Consider the following 16989-nt stretch of genomic DNA (forward strand, 5'->3'; position numbering starts at 1 on the left):
ACAGATGAGGGAACTGAGGCCCAGAGAAGTTAAGTGACTTGCCCAAAGTCACACAGCTGACAAGTGGCAGAGCAAGGTTGCAGGCTTGTGAGATGGGAAGGACGGTAGTGCCATCTATAGTGATGGGAAAGTCAGGGAGCAGGCAGGGTTTGGGAGGGAAGATAAGGAGTTCAGTCTTGGACATATTGAGTTTTAGATGGCAGGCAGACATCCAGATGGAGATGTCCTGAAGGCAGGAGGAGACACAAGCCTGGAGGGAGGGAGAGAGAGCAGGGGCAGAGATGTAGATTTGGGTGTCACCAGCGTAGAGATGATAGTTGAAGCCGTGGGACTGAATGAGTTCACCAAGAGAGTGAGTGTAGATAGAGAACAGAAGGGGACCAAGAATTGACCCTTGAGGAACCCCTACAGTAAGGGGATGGGAGGGGGAGGTGGAGCCCGCAAAGGAGACTGAGAATGAACGGCCGGAGAGATAAGAGGATGCTATACTAACTGTATAGAAAGTTAGGAAGCATCAGGGCGTAATGCATAGAGCATGGGCCTGGGAGTTAGAAGGTTGTGGGTTCTAATCCTGGCTCCACCACTTGTCTACTATGTGACCTTGGGCAAGTCAATTCACTTCTCTGTGCCTCAGGTCCCTCACCTGTAAAATTGGGGTTGAGACTGTGAGCCACATGTGGGACAGGGACTGTGTCCAACTCGATTTGCTTGCATCCATCCCAGCACTTAGTACAGTGCCTGGCACATAGTAAGCACTTAATAAATCCCATCATCATCATACAAAGAAACTCTGCATTACGTGGAGTTGAGCTGGCCTTGACTAGTAATAGAAACTCTTCCCGTCAACCACCACTCCCTACTAGTGCTAGAAGAATCGCTAGTAGTAATAAACTTGCCTCTGACAAACCCTTATGAACAATGCAGAATCCGTGAAGTCTTCTTCCACCACTGAAAGCACTACTAGTTGCCTTAATCATTTAAACACAATCACCAATATTTAGACTTCATTCATTAAATCATATTAATGAGTGCTTACTGTGTGCACAGCACTGTACTAAGCACCTCAAAACAGAAATCAGTTTATGAAAAAGCCCGAACATAAAAAGTGGATATCTGCAGAAAATGCATAGATTTCCATTTTGATTAAACCAAAAACATTAAGAACTGACCTGATGAGGGAAACGGTTTGTATACCTCCAAGTACTGCTCGCCATGCAGAAGCTAGTAAAATTTGAACAGAATTCTATTAGTGGCTTTTTTATTGTCCATACAGTCACTACTGCAAGTTTCAAGATATTAGTCCCGAGTGACGAGATTTCCACCATCTCCAAAACCAGCTCCAAGCTGAGTTTCTGGCTATATCTTGCCCAGAATCCCAGGTGACCAGTCTGGTTTCAATCAATTTATTGAACGCTTACTGTGTGAAGAGCACTGTACTCAACACTTGGGAGAGTCCATTATAACAGAGATGGTAGACACGTTTCACTCCCTGAGATATTAGAGAAGCCAGGGTGGGGAGAGAGTGAGGGCTCTTCAATCTGCAAATACCGCCACCATCCTCCCCATCTCTCAAACCTCCCTCTCTTCCAACCCGCATATTCAAACATATTCAGTCAAACGGTTCTTTCTAATAAAAATAATGATAATTGTGGCATTTGTTAAGCACTGACTCGGTGACAAGCACTGTATAAAGCACTGGGCTATATATGGTATAAGTATATCAGACATATTCCCTCTCCCATACGTCCGACAGTCTAAGGGAGAGGAAGAACAGGCACTTAGTCTCCATTTTTACATCTGAGAAAACTGAGGCATGTAGAAGTTCAGTGACTTGCCCAAGGTCACGCAGCAGACAAGTGGCATAATCAGAATTAGAATCCAGGTCACCTTACTTTCAGGCTCGTGCTCTTGAAGCAGCACGGCCTAGTGGAAAGAGCACGATCCTGGGTGACTGCTGTGTGATCCTGAGAAAGTCACTTAACTTTTCCGTGCTTCAGTTCCCTCATCTGCAAAATGAAGATTATAAACCTCTTCTTCCTCCTACTTAGACTGTGAGCCCCACATGGGACTTATCTTCTATCTCAGCATGTAGTACAGTGCGTGGCACAGAGTAAATGCTTAACACCACAATTATTCCTCTCCATCTGAACAGGTCCCAGCATTTGTCCTATTCCACTTCAACTACCGCATCAGCGTCTTCACTCCCCGAGTAGACTGTAAGCTCGCTGTGGGCAGGATACGTGTCTGCTAACTCTGTTGTACCGTCCCTTCCCGAGTGCTTAGTACAGGGCTGTGCACACAGTAAGCTCTCAATAAATACGATCAATTAATTGATTGACCTCCCTGCCTTCAGCCCTTCTCCTTTCCATTCCATATTTCACTCTGCTGCCCAGATCGCATTTTGGTAAAATCATCCTGCGACCACCTACTCCTCAAAAACCTCCAACAGTTGCCCATCCTTCTTCACATCAAGCAGAAACTCGGACCCATCAGCTTTAAAGCACACAATCAGTGCACTTCTTCCTCCCTTACCTACCTATGCTAGCTCATGTCCCATACATCCCAGGCCGTACACTTCGCTCCTCTAGCACCAACCTGTGTGCCTCAATCTTCTATCTCCCTCCCCACTGACACCTTGTTCGTGCCCTCCCTCCTGCCTGGTGCTACCCACCTTTTCACATCTGACAGATCACCACTCTCCCCATTTTCAAAGCCCTACTAAGATCATATCTCCTCCAGGAAGCCTGCCTTTACTAACCACTAATCTCTCCCTATTATTCCTCCTTCTGTGTCACCTATGCACTCACCTGCATTCATACCCAACGGCATTTCAATATTCACTTCACCCCTAGAGCACTTAACATCCTCATATTCCACTGCTTTCCCAATCTGTAATTTATTTTAATGCCTGTCTCCCACACTAGATTTCAAGCTCCTTGTGGGCAGTGATTGTGTCTACCAACACTGTAGTAGTCTCCCAAGCCCTCAATAAATACCATTGATCGACTGATCTCGGAAATACTCGAGACCTCAATAGTTTTGACACTGGTCCCGACTACCAGACTGTACCTTTGGATCTGTGGGAGGGAGAAGTATGGGAAAGGCTTTGTTATAATCTTTGGAGAGATATTTTGCTAGGCCTTGTCAAAGATGCTTAGGTGAACATTGTTCTTTATTCATATAGGCAGTAACTTCAGTAAAATAGCGGAGGACCCTGCTACATAAAACACTACAGGGATGTCATTAAAAATTCATTGAAACAGCATATTTCTCCTCCACTCCTCATTAAAATCTAGTTCTCCACACCAAGTCATATATAAAGAGGTAGTGACCTTCTAAATAAGGCTCTGTTTCTTTAGCTCTTAGCAGTAATAAATATTGAAATGCATGATGACCCAACAATCCATTCTGTAATGGACTTTGAAAAAATAATGTGTGTGTGTGTGTGTGTGCGCGCGCGCGCACGCACGCATGTGAGTGAGAGAGAGAGAGAGAGAGAGAGAGAGAGAGAGAGAGAGAGAGAATTTCTCAATCAAATGTGTATAGCTGGGAGGGGAAGTGGAAAATGTTTCCAATCATACAGACCTTTCCCATGTTTATATGAACCCCTGGAATTTCTGTAAGTAAACCGGTGAGCAGAGACTTCTGTGCTGGAAGCACTCCAAAGGTAGGCAGGCAGGAGAAATTGGCATTTCCTTCATAAACAAATTTCATATCATCTGGATTCTTGACTGAGGCCCCCACGGCAAGTGCATATATGATTGTTTCCAGTTTGGAATACTCAAAGGTCCACGGAGATATCTTATACCCAACAGCTCTGCCCTGTGAATGCAATTATCTTTGAAGTTTTAAGAGTCACACTACTTGCATCCAATAGGTGCAATTTCAACCCCTACAGCCCCCAAACTATTTAAATACCTAGGCCTCACTTTGGACAGGATTTGAAACTTCCTAAATTTCCTTTATCTACATGGAAACTGCTGAGCAGGGATTTTTTGTGCTATCACTTCAAGTAAATTTGGAAAGAATGGCAACCCACCTGCTTTTAGGACACCGGCATTTTTAAAAAAATTCATTCAGTTCTTAGACTGTTTTTACTTTAAGACAAAATTAACAAAACTCCCATTTTCCCAAGTATAAGGCTTGATTCAGATTTCCTATGTTTTAATATTCTTTTTCATTCTATTATATTTTTATAACACTCCAGCCCTTCTTGATTACTATCCATAAGTGTAAAAGCAATTCATGTAAATGACCTAAGTATACCAGCTAGCTGTACTGACAATTTTCGGAAAATATTTCTTGAGAGGATATTTCTTCCTCTTCAATTCAATTACTTCATCTTGAATATCTTTTAGATAACCAAAGTACTAATGAAATATTTCCACAGCAATATTCATCTCATGCTAATTACTAACAGACAAAGGCCAAAGGAACAAAACCAAAGGAAAAAACCACCTTATAATAATAATGATGGTACTTGTTATTTGCCCCACGTGGGGCGTCTTAATCCCCATTTTACAGATAATGTAACTGAGGCCCAGAGAAGTTAAGCGGCTTGCCCAAGGTCACATAGCAGACAAGTACCTTTATCACACAAGTCAATCCCCAAAATACTGCTGACTGCACTAACACTATGAAATTTTATCACTTGCCAGGCCTAAGCAGGAAGAAGCAAAAATCAAACTCTACGGCACATTGTCTCTCCTCCACGTTCAAAAATCATCATTAATATCACACATAACAAATAAAGATGCATGCTCATTTTTCTCCCCATTAATTCATATCCATGTGAAAAATGGCCCTTTCTTTCCTTTCAGAAAGGAAAAACCCTTGAGATTGACCACATTTTACCGGACGTTTCCCAGCTCTGAGGATTTCGAGACAGATCAACAGAGCCAGAACCTGAGGAAGGGTGGCTGTTCCCAATCTTTTCCACTCACCAGTTCCGACGTTGCCACTGATGCAGCCTGGCTTGTGGGGTTCATGGATATTCCCCCGCCATCCTCTATTTTACTTAACACTTCAAGCACACTTCCAGTTGACTCTAGAATAAACAGAGGACAATGATTTTGGCCAGATGAGAGTATTTCTTCTTCGAGGGAAAACTGTATAATCACTAATTCATTTACACAGAACTGAAGTGAAGCCAGCTTGACACTGATCTTTTACTGGCCCAGAACTGAAGTTAAAGTCGATTCTTTACTGGCATCAGTGAGAGTGCTGTGGATGCCAAATGTCTGCCAGCACATCCTGTTCTGCTATAACACATGCTTTCATTCAATGATTTGGATAGAAAACAATGGAAGAATTAGGGAATGTTCTTCCCACAGCATGAGTCTGATCCACAAGTTTGTTTTTGTTCTTTTGCTGTTTCATTTGGTTTTTTTAATGGTATTTGTTCCGTGCTTACTATGTGCCTGGCACTGTACTAGACGCTGGGGTAGATTCAAGATAATCAGGTTGGACACAGTCTATGTCCCACAAGGGGCTCAAAGTCTTAATCCCTCCCTGCTTTACAGATGAAGTAACTGAGGCACAGAGAAGTTACATGACTTGCTTAAAGTAACTCAGCAGGGAGATGGTGGAGCTGGGGTTAGTAGCCAGGTCTTCTACTCCCAGGCCCAAACTCCTTCCACTAGGGCAAGCTGCTTCTTGTTGGCTTAAGTAGAGAAGGTGTCTGAAAAAAAAGTCGGTCAAGGCATCCTGGCTCCGGCAATTGCTGCTGTGTGACCTTAGACCAGTCACTTCAATTCTCTGTGACTCAGTTACCTCATCTGTAAAATGGGGATTGAGACTGTGAGCCCCGTGTGGTACAGGGACTGGGTCCAACCTGATTTGCTGGTATCCACCTGTCCCAAGGTGACCCTGGGATACCAGCCATCTCAAGGTCAAATGCTATCTCGTGACCACCTGAGCCAGCAGGCGGAACTCAAAATTGAGGGTGGGATACTGCCCCTACAACCAAAACTGCTCGATTGACAGCTCAAGCCGGGAATACAGAAGGTGTCCCTTGCCGTCCCCCGCCCCACCATGCCAATCAAATTACGTATGGAGGAAGGGGGAGGGTAGAGATTGGATAAACTGAGGCTGGAAGCTGGAATGGTCTAGGTGCACAGGTGATAAATGCCTGTCGCCTCTGACCTTCAGGGGCAGAACACCAAGACACACAGCAGCAGGAGGAGCAGCTGCCGCAGCAGCGGCCCACATGTCTTTCTCTGCCCAGAAGGCCAGATGCCCACTCTGCAACCAGAACCAACACACTGAGGCAAGGGTCACGGGATGGGTGAGTGTCTCGTGGGTGGGACCCAGGTGCCCCGCTGCGGATGGGGATCATAAGTGGATTCCTCCCATGTAGGGAGAGCACATGGTGAGAGCTAGCCGCCCACCACATGCGCGAGTAATGGAATGGATTCGTCCCATGTGGGAAAGTAAGTGGATTCATCCCGAGTGGGAAGTGCACATGGGTGAGAGCTAGCCGCCTCACCCACGCGCAATTAACGTATGGTTATGTTCCTCCCGTTAGGGAAGCTCGAATACTGCTAATTGATTACATTCCTCGTGAAAGGGAAGCTCAATCCATTGTGACTAAACAACTAAATTCAATTCGCCTCGCGGAATGAATTTTATATAAAACTCAGGCTTTCCGTCCCCGGCCCCTCTCTCTCTTGCCACACCGATTACTGAACGAACCCGTCCCCGGACAATGGGTGACACCACCCCAGCGCTTAGTACAATGCCTGGCACATAGTAAGCGCTTAACAAATACCACTATTATTATTACTATTACTATTATTAATACTGCTACATTTCCCAGTCTCTGCCTTTCTGTACTGTTGCATATAGTGCTTTGCAATTCTTTGTGTTTTGGCAACTCTACAGTATCTAATATTGTAAAGTAATAGAAGCAGCGTGGCCTGGTGGAAATAGCATGGGCTGGGGTGTCAGAGGACCTGGGTTCTAATCCCAGCTCAGCCCCCTTTTTTCAATGGTATTTGTTAAGCGCTTATGTGCCAAGTACCGGACTAAGCGCTGGGGGAGATATAAGATCATCAGGCTGAACAGCAGCTTCTTTGTGCCTCAGTTACCACATCTGTAAAAGAAAAAAAAATGGGAATTATATCCTCCTCCCTCCAACTTAGACCGTGAACCCCATGTGGGACGTGGACTGTGTCCAACTTGATTATCTTGTATCTATCCCAGCACTTAGTACAGTGCCCGGTATGTAAGTAAACAACTAACAAGTACCATTAAAAAAAAACAAAACTCTGGGAAAAAAAAAAAAGACCAGCTAGGGAGTAAAGCATTCTGCTAGTGGTGGACAGAGCCCGTTGCTGGGTAGGGACTGTTTCTATTTGTTGCCGAATAGTACTTTCCAAGCACTTAGTACAGTGCTCTGCACACAGTAAGCGCTCAATAAATATGATTTGAATGAATGAATATAGGAATCTGCCCCAAAGTGTCAAACGTAGTGCGATCTTCAAACCATCTAGTCCCTCAATCATTAATGTTCATTGAATCAATAGTTCTTAGAGCACAATTTTCCCATAACATCAGGTTCTTATGTGGGACATAAGTCCCACATAAGATAACTCCCTGTAATTGCATTTTTCTATCAGGGAAGAATCTGCTACCCGGAGTCAGGCTAGTCTTTCAATAGAGGAGGGGGGAAAAAGAAAGTATTTGGGGAGAAACTGACACCCACTTTCCCTATGAGATTGCCCCCAGGCCCAGCAACCCCAGTAAGCAGAACTCCAAAACAGATTTGGCCATGTGGGACACTGTGGGAGGGAGAGGCTAGAGAGAAGCAGTGTGGGCTAGTGGAAAGAGCCCAGGCCTGGGAGTCAGAGGACGTGGGTTCCAATGCCGAACCTGGCATTTGTCTGCTGTGTGAACTTGTCACTTCACTTCTCTAGGCCTCAGTTTCTTCATCTGCAAAATGGGGATGAAATACCTGTTCTCCCCCCTCCTACTTAGACTGTGAGACCTGGGTAGGACAGGGACCATGTCCAACCTGATGTATCGACTCCAGTGCTTAGAACAGTGCTTGGCTCATAGTACGCTCTTGACACATACCACAATTATTATTAGACTGGGAAAGGACCCAGAGATAGAAAATTTAAATTGGAGAAGCGGTGTGGCACAGTGGATAGAGCACGAGCCTGGGAGTCAGAAGGACCCGGGTTCTAATCCCTGCTCCGCCATATGTCTGCTGTGTGACCTTGGACAAGTCAATTCATTTCTCTGGGCTTCAGTTACCTCATCTGTAAAATGGGATTAAGACTGTAAATCCCGTGTGGGACAGGGACTGTGTCACATAATATGCTCTTAAGTACCATCACCATTATAAACAGCTAAGGATAGCAATGTGAAACTGCTCTGCCCATATCCCAACTTTTCCCTCTTGACCTCCCAAGGCAAGAGCCATCCCAAAAAGAAAATTGGGATCACCTCACCTCCCTTATCTCCTTCTACAGCCCACCCGGCACCCTCTGCTCCTCTGCCGCTAATCTCCTCACCGTGCCTCGTTCTCGCCTGTCCCGCCATCAACCCCCTGCCCACGTCATCCCCCGGGCCTGGAATGCCCTCCCTCTGCCCATCCGCCAAGCTAGCTCTCTTCCTCCCTTCAAGGCCCTACTGAGAGCTCACCTCCTCCAGGAGGCCCTCCCAGACTAAGCCCCTTCCTTCCTCTCCCCCTCGTCCCCCTCTCCTTCCTCCCATCTTACCTCCTTCCCTTCCCCACAGCACCTGTATATATGTATATATGTTTGTACATATTTATTACTCTATTTTACTTGTACATATCTATTCTATTTATTTTATTTTGTTAGTATGTTTGGTTTTGTTCTCTGTCTCCTCCTTTAAGACTGTGAGCCCACTGTTGGGTAGCGACTGTCTCTATATGTTGCCAACTTGTACTTCCCAAGCGCTTAGTACAGTGCTCTGCACACAGTAAGCACTCAATAAATACGATTGATTGATTGATTGAAATTGCCAGTTGAGGGGGGTGACAGAAAGGCACAGGGGAAGTGTAGTTACAGGGAGGAAAAAGCTATACATACAGCATCTTCTTCAACACTCCCTGCGGCCTCTGATAAGTAAGGCTGGTGAGGTGTTTTCTAGACAGAGTGTGTCCCACTCTTAGGATTCACCTAGGAATCTATCTCCCTGATCCATTTTAGGATCTAATAAGCCCTCATCTTGCAGAGAAGAGTAGTGTTTCTTCTGAGGTGGTTGCAGTGCTTTTGCTATCCAAATGTGGGTTTCTGTTTTGTTTTTTTCAAAATTAAACATCTGAAAATACTTTCTCAACTACATCAGACATCTCTTTTATTTACTGAAATCCCCATTCCACACCAGGTCATACTGGTCCTTTTCAGAACATGAAATTACCTGTCACAATTAGACCCCACTGTGTCAAATCAGCCTAAGAATAGACTGATTAGCAACTGAAATGTTCCTCAAGTACAAATTTTGCAAGAGATGAGCAACGGGAAACAAACAAAGGCAACTAAATGCAAGAGTCATCTTCTTTGCAGTACAATTAAAATAACCTTTCTCTAGAAAAAAAGCTACAAAACCTAATTAAGGATTGGGAACACTGGTTTCGTTTATTTCACCACTAACTTTCTGTAATGGAACACATTAAGGTTCAACAAGCTTAACACAAATCACTGACTCTGTACACTCTGTGGTCTTGACTGAGTCAATTATTTTTCCAAATGGAGCAGCTAAAGAGGATATACTAAACATACATTAGTATATTTGAGCTATAATAATAATAACTGTCGTATTTGTTAAAGGCCTACTATGTGCCAGGCATGGTACTAAGCAATGGGATGGATATAAGCAAATTGGGTTGGACACAGTCCCTGCTCCAAATGGGGCTCACAGTCTTAATCCCCATTTTACAGATGAGGGAATTGAGGCACAGAGAAGGGAAATGACTTGCCCAAGATGACACAGCAGATCAGTGGCAAAACTGGAATTAGAACCTGGGTCCTTCTGGCTCCCAGGTCCCTGCTCTATCCACAAGGCCATGATGTTTCCCTATTTGTTTATGCTTGAAAGAAGTGTATCTGACGAAAACTTTAAGAATAAATAGATTCTATTTATTTTCTTGTGTAAAATCCTTGTGGACAGGGACCGTATCTTCCAAATCTATTGTACTGTACTTTCCCAAGTGCTTTGCACAGTGCTCTGCACACAGGAAATGCTCAAAAGACATCACTGATTGAATGATTAGTAAGATTTGCTCCAATACACAACATACTTTCTTGTTAATATATTACTAATTACCCATAACTTGTTACAGTAAATCTACAAGGGTAAAAAAAAAAAATGAAATTAAAAAAAAATTAAAGGGCTATTAAGAATCTTGGTAAAAACTGCATTTCAATTTCTGTAGAGCAAAACCTCCAATTCTTATAGTCCTAGAGAAAACAAAATCTACATTTAAATGGTAAACATTCTCAAATAATATCTCGTAGTATGATTCTTAGAATTAGTAAGTGTTGGTAAATCCTTTCATTTGCATTCTTTACAATTACGTATAATAGTTTAGTATATAATTGTTTTCATAGGATTAAATTACTTAAAGCTGGTAATAGCTTTAAATATAATACTCTGGGAAAATTAGCACTGCAGATATAAAAGGTAGCTTTTCATCTGGACTGCACATACTCTAATTAGTTTCCTTTTACAGGGGCTGAACATCTTTAACGCAACAGAGGGGAGCTTTCCATGTGTGGGAAAAGTTTCTATTGAAGCATGTTATAGTAAAGAATTAAAGCTAGTCACCTGTCAAATTTTTTTCATCCTCAATCTGTTAATTCTTAGTGATAGGGAACTGCTATTCATAGCATCCCTTCAACTCCTTCATAGAACTACAAAATGAATAAAACTCCAGCATTTGTGACATAACAATCGATTTACCCTATGGATGAAAAGAGGTACATCTGACTTCAATGAAAGCTTAAGCTTTCAGAGAAAGCTTTCAGTCAGAGAAACTGGCATGTCTGCTATCAATCTTTTTCAGATATTCAACTTGTCTTAGCACAAATGGAATTCAGATATTACAAAGGATTCGTTTTGAGCATAAAATAGTTTTGATCAAAGGTACTCCATGAAAGTCATTTTTTGTTACATACCATCCACAGCAGATGGGTTAAGTAATCTACAGAGATAAATCGTTTTTAAAAAGGGATCATTTGGCCAATCAATATGCTGAATGAATTACCCTATAAAGGTTCCGTAATATATCACTGTAGATCCTAGGCAAGGAAGAATGGATACAACCAAATGACTGTGGCCTAGTGGAAACATGGATTTGGGATTGGAGAGACTGGGGCTCTAGTTCCAGGTTTACTACTGAACTGCTGCTGTGTGACTGTGGGCTAGTAACCTAACTTCTCTGGACCTCATTTTCCTTCATCTACAAAATGGGGATACGATACCTCTTCTCCTTACCTCTTAGACTGTGAGCCTCATGTAGGAAAGGGATGGTGTCTGATCCGATTACCTCATATCTAGCCCCAGAGCTTCGTCCAGAGCAACACTTAATACCACAAATATTTATAATTAAAATTCATTCATTCATTCAATCGTAAAATGAGTTACAGCCCCCAAATCTATCTATAAGGGAGGACATCATGGAGTGCGCACTTAGATAAAAAATTGTAATCGGGGCTATGAATGTCTTAAATCAGGCTTGCTCATTTTCTTGCTACTGATTCTGGAAGTTAAAGTGACCACTGGTTGCAATCAAGAATACTTGACTGGACATTGAAGCAGCAAACTTAGTGGCAAGAGCCCAGGCTTGGGAGTCAGAGGATGTGGGTTCCAATCCCGCTCTGCCACTTATCTGCTGCGTGAACCTGGGCAAGCCGCTTAACTTCTCTGTGCCTCTGTTATCTCATCTGTAAAATGGGGATTAAGACTGTGAGCCCCATGTGGGACAACCTGGTTACCTTGTATCTATCCCAGCACTTGGAACAGTGCTTGGCACATAGTAAGCACTTAACAAATACCATCATCATTATTATTATTATCTCTTTCCCAGCTGTCTTCTCCCAACACCCCCATGCACGATAACCAGACTGAAGTGGGGTCGGCAACAGAGTTTAAGATAATGTAATGAAGTGCTATTCTGAGGGGGTATAGGGAACGGCACCTAAGAGCCTGGGATGGTCCGCTGAAACAACAGACCACTGCTCTCCCCATTTTCAACGTCTTACCAAAAAAAAAAAAAAAAAAAATCACATCTCCCCCAGGAGGCCTTCCCCTACTAAGCCCTCATTTCGCTTACTCTCTCTCCCTTCTGCATCATCCAAGCCCTCGGATCTGTACCCTTACATACGCTTACATACATATCTGTAGCACTTACGTACATATCTGTAACTTGTTTTAATGTATTTCTCCCCCTCTAGATGTACGCTCCTCGCTGTCTATCAACTCAGTTGTACTCTCCCAAACACTTAGCCCAATGCTCTGCAGATGGTAAATGCTCAATAAATACCACTGATTGTTTGCTTGATGGCCACCCTATTAGGAAGCCCAGGAGTACTCATTCTGAACTACTTACTATACGTGAAATGCTAACTGCCCTGGTCATAATCCATAGATCCACTTAGTAGTGCTAAGCGTGGACTGGTGGAAAGGACGCGGGCCTGGGAGTTAGAGGACCTGGGTTCTAATCCTGACTCTGCCACATGTCTACTGTGTGACCTTGGGCAAATCACTTAACTTGCCTGTGCCTCAGTTATCTCATCTGTAAAATGGGCATTAAGACTGTGAACCCCACAAGGAACAATAACCGTGTTCAACTGGTTAGCTTGTATCTACACCAGCGCTTAGTACAGTGCCTAGTACATAGTAAGTGCTTAATGAATACTATTAAAAAATAGTAGGATTTACTGAACACCCACTTGGTGCAGTGCCCTGGGCTTGGGGAGTACAGAATAAAGAAGTGTCATATTCCCTGCCCACGAGGACCTTACATCAAACAGGGGAGATCACAAACTTAGTTGTGCAAACCATAAGAAAGAAATACTCTAAAAAAGAGCAACATCTTCATCCAAAATCACCATTTTACTATCCATGACAAATGATGCATTTTTCAAAATCTGAAAAAAAAGGTTCAAAAGATTTAACAACCAATGAAGTGGAGGAGAGGCTTATAGTGGAAATAAAATTCTTGATTCATTCATTCAATCGTATTTATTGAGTGCCTACTGTGTGCAGAGCACTGTACTAAGCGCTTGGGAAGTACAAGTTGGCAACATATAGAGACGGTCCCTACCCAACAGTGGGCTCACAGTCTAGAAGGGGAAGACAGAGAACAAAAAAAAACATATTAACAAAATACAATAAATAGAATAAATATGTACAAATAAAACAGAGTAATACATACAAACATATATACATATATACAGGTGCTGTGGGGAGGGGAAGGAGGTAAGGCGGGGGGGATGGTGAGGGGGAAGACTAGGAGAGGAAGGAGCGGGCTCAGTCTGGGAAGGCCTCCTGGAGGAGGTGAGCTCTCAGTAGGGCTTTGAAGGAAGGGAGCTAGCTTGGCGGATGTGTGGAGGGAGAGCATTCCAGGCCGGGGGTCAACGGAGGGACAGGCGAGAACGAGGCAAGGTGAGGAGATTAGCGGCAGAGGAGGGAGGGTGTGGGCTGGGCTGTAGAAGGAGAGAAGGGAGGTGAGGTAGGAGGGGGCGAGGTGATGGAGAGCCTTGAAGCCGAGGGTGAGGAGTTTTTGCCTGATGAGTAGGTTGATTGGTTAATTGGTTAACCAACTGGTTGACTGGTTAATTCATGAAAGTGGGACTAGAGGATGATTCCTCACCAAAAAGAGAGACCTGATATACTAGTCTCTAGCTTCCTTTACCTTCGGCAGTCTGAGGCTTGGTCGCGTTATCAAAATCACAGATCTTCTTCCAATTGGCCTTCACAGCCTCAGGGGTCATTGGTTGATTCTTCCGTCTCACAATGGCACCAAGAGACCGCTCCCAGTGAACTGATTACAAACAGAAAATGGAAGACATTGATCCCAAAGTTTAAGGTAGGCGTGAAGAGCTAAATGCTGCAAAACCCTGAAAATCTTGAGGGGCAAGAAGACTCATTTCAAATCCAGAAAGAAAGTACGACTATAGATATATTGGGTCTCACTTTTTCTAGCTGCAAAAAGGGGCCCCTGAGTAATGCCTCAGCTGAAATAGATATTATTATTATTGTTATCCTTACTAATATTTACTGAGTGTCTACTCTGTGGAGAGTTCTGTACTAGTCACTTGGGAATATTCAAAAAATGTGAATTGAAGACAGTCCCTGCCTACGAGAAGTTTACAGTCTAAGAGGAGAGACAAACATAAAAAGAAAACAACAACAATTATGGTATTTGCTAAGCGCTTACTGTGTGCCAGGCACTGTACTAAGTGCTGAGGTGGATACGAGAAAATTGGGTTGGACACTGTCCCTGTCCCACTTGGGGCTCAAAGTCTCAATCTCCGTTTTACAGATGAAATAACTGAAGCACGGAGAAGTGAAGCGACTTGCCCACGGTCACACAGCAGACAATTGGCGGAGCCGGGATTAGAACCCATGACCTTCTGACTCCCAGGTCCATGTTTTATCCACTATGCCATGCCGCTTCTTAACTACAAAGCATCAGAAATAGGCCATTTCCTTCCCCTCCCTATGCCCAATCCAAAAACATCAAATTCTCCAAACTTTTTTTTATGGTATTTGTTAAGCACTTACTATGTGCCAGGCACTGCACTAAGCACTGGGGAATATGAGATATTAGGGTTGGACACAGCCCCCTGCCCCACATAGGGCCCACAGTCTTAATCCCCATTTTACAGATGAGGTCTCACATCAGACAAGTGGCAGACCTGGGATGAGAACCCAGGTCCTCTGATTCCCAGGCCCATGCTAATTCCACTAAGTAATGCTGCTTTTCCACTCTAGAGTCATTCTAAATATTCACTTGAACAGAGGGGTGGGCCTCAGGTACCTCGACCATGAGCAGGGTTATGAGGAATAATGCGATAATATTGATAGGGTAACTTGGAAGAGAAGATGCTTGATAGCTCACAGTGGGGAGGGAATGTGCCTGCTAACCCTGTTGTAATTCACTCTCCGAAGCACTTAGTACAGTGCTCTACGCATTGTAAGCTCTCAATAAATTCATTCATTCATTCAATCGCATTTATTGAGCACTTACTGTGTGCAGAGTGTACTAAGCGCTTGGGAAGTACAAGTTGGCAACATATAGAGACAGTGCCTACCCAACAACGGGCTCACAGTCTAGAAGGGGGAGACAGACCACAAAACAAAACATGTGGACAGGTGTCAAGTCATCAGAATAAATAGAAATAAAGCTAGATGCACATCATTAACAAAATAAATAGAATAGTAAATATGTACAAGTAAAATAGAGTAATAAATCTGTACTGTGGGGAGGGGAAGGAGGTAGGGCGGGGGGGATGGGGAGGAAGAGAGGAAAAAGCAGGAAATACCATTGATTGATTCATCTCAGGAATTATGACACTCAAAGGGGCCAACTATTTATTCCAAGAGAAGCAAGCAGGATGGGGTTTCAGAATGGCCGGCTCCGAAGTGCCAAAGTGCCAAAGGTTTAGGGTCTTTTTCAATCCTGCTCATTGTAGCTCTTTCCCGCCCCCTGCTCAAAAATGCTTGGGTCTTGTCAAAAACCAGAGATGAGCAGGGTTGTGAGTCCAGTCCATAAGGCCGTGAAGGTGAAAATCATAATTCTCCATAGCAGAAAACACTGCCATTGAATTTGCACTTATCATTATAGTTGAGCTGGAGTGTTGTTTCCAAAAGGCTAATCTTTATACTAAGACAACTATTCTGCTGACAATAAAAGTATAAAGAAACCATTTCCACAGACATCATACCACCAACGTCACCACACCAAAGCGAAGGAGAAAATGAAAGTTACCACCAGCAGTCAGACTCTCTAAAGTTTGGGTAAGTCACCAGGAGAAGTGTGTGGGTAAGCAAGTAGGTATGTAGGCAAGTAAGTACGTACACAGGAGGTAGAAGGCCTAAATTACACACAGCCTTTGGGTGCTGGGTAAATTCCCAACACAGCCCCCGTGGAGGTACTACCCGGCCACACCAGAAATAATAATAATAATAATAACAGCATTTATTAAGCACTTACTATGTGCAAAGCACTGTTCTAAGTGCTGGGGAGGTTACAAGGTGATCAGGTTGTCCCAAGGGGGCTCCCAGTCTTAATCCCCATTTTACAGATGAGGGAACTGAGGCCCAGAGAAGTTAAGTGACTTGCCCAAAGTCACACAGCTGACAAGTGGCGGAGCCGGCATTTGAACCCATGACTTGTGACTCCAAAGTCTGTGTGCTTTCCATTGAGCCATGCTGCTTCTCTTATGAAGAAATGAGGATTTGGAATTTACAAAACAACCAAGGCACACAGAGAGACTTACGTTTTCCAATCCATCCAGCTCCCACCTGGTAAGGAGTGAAAAACAAAAACCAAGTCAGTACGTAGCAGTCAGTACGAAGCACTTGGGAGAGTACAATATAACAATAAACAGACATTTCCTGCCCACAATGAACTATCAGTCCAGAGGGGGATACAGACATTAATAGGCATAAGTAAATAAATCAAAATTTATTAAGATAAAATAAATATTTGGGGGGGGTGAGCAAGGGGTCAAGAGTGAGAGAGATGACAGCAAGGCACAGTGAGTAGGAGAGAACTTTGCAGGCTGGTTTGGAGTGGGAGAAGAACAAAGATGGGTAGATGGAGAGCACTAACTGAGTGGCTTAATGACCATGGTCAGGAGTTCTGCCAAGAGGCAGTGAAATAAAACAGTTTTATTATTATTTTTTTTATTTATTTTATTTTATTTATTATTTTAAATAATAATAATAATAATTGTGGTATTTGTTAAGCACTTATTATGTATGAAGCACTGAACTAAGCACTGG

General features: G+C 43.5%; 1 protein-coding gene across 3 annotated transcripts in view; it reads right to left on the reverse strand.

The window, feature by feature from the left end:
• The window catches only part of HSD17B4 (hydroxysteroid 17-beta dehydrogenase 4), a 116878-nt gene that overhangs the window by 58181 nt on the left and 41708 nt on the right, over positions 1-16989 (reverse strand). For all 3 annotated transcript variants that reach the window (XM_038769455.1, XM_038769456.1, XM_038769457.1), the window contains exons 10-14: positions 16482-16506; positions 13892-14020; positions 4944-5047; positions 3586-3822; positions 1170-1221 (exon numbers count right to left, since the gene is read on the reverse strand). In XM_038769455.1, coding sequence (XP_038625383.1) covers positions 1170-1221; positions 3586-3822; positions 4944-5047; positions 13892-14020; positions 16482-16506 — 547 coding nt within the window. The remainder of the gene's footprint in view (positions 1-1169; positions 1222-3585; positions 3823-4943; positions 5048-13891; positions 14021-16481; positions 16507-16989) is intronic.

The sequence above is a fragment of the Tachyglossus aculeatus genome, chromosome X4 (assembly GCF_015852505.1).
Source record: "Tachyglossus aculeatus isolate mTacAcu1 chromosome X4, mTacAcu1.pri, whole genome shotgun sequence".
NCBI lineage: Eukaryota > Metazoa > Chordata > Mammalia > Monotremata > Tachyglossidae > Tachyglossus > Tachyglossus aculeatus.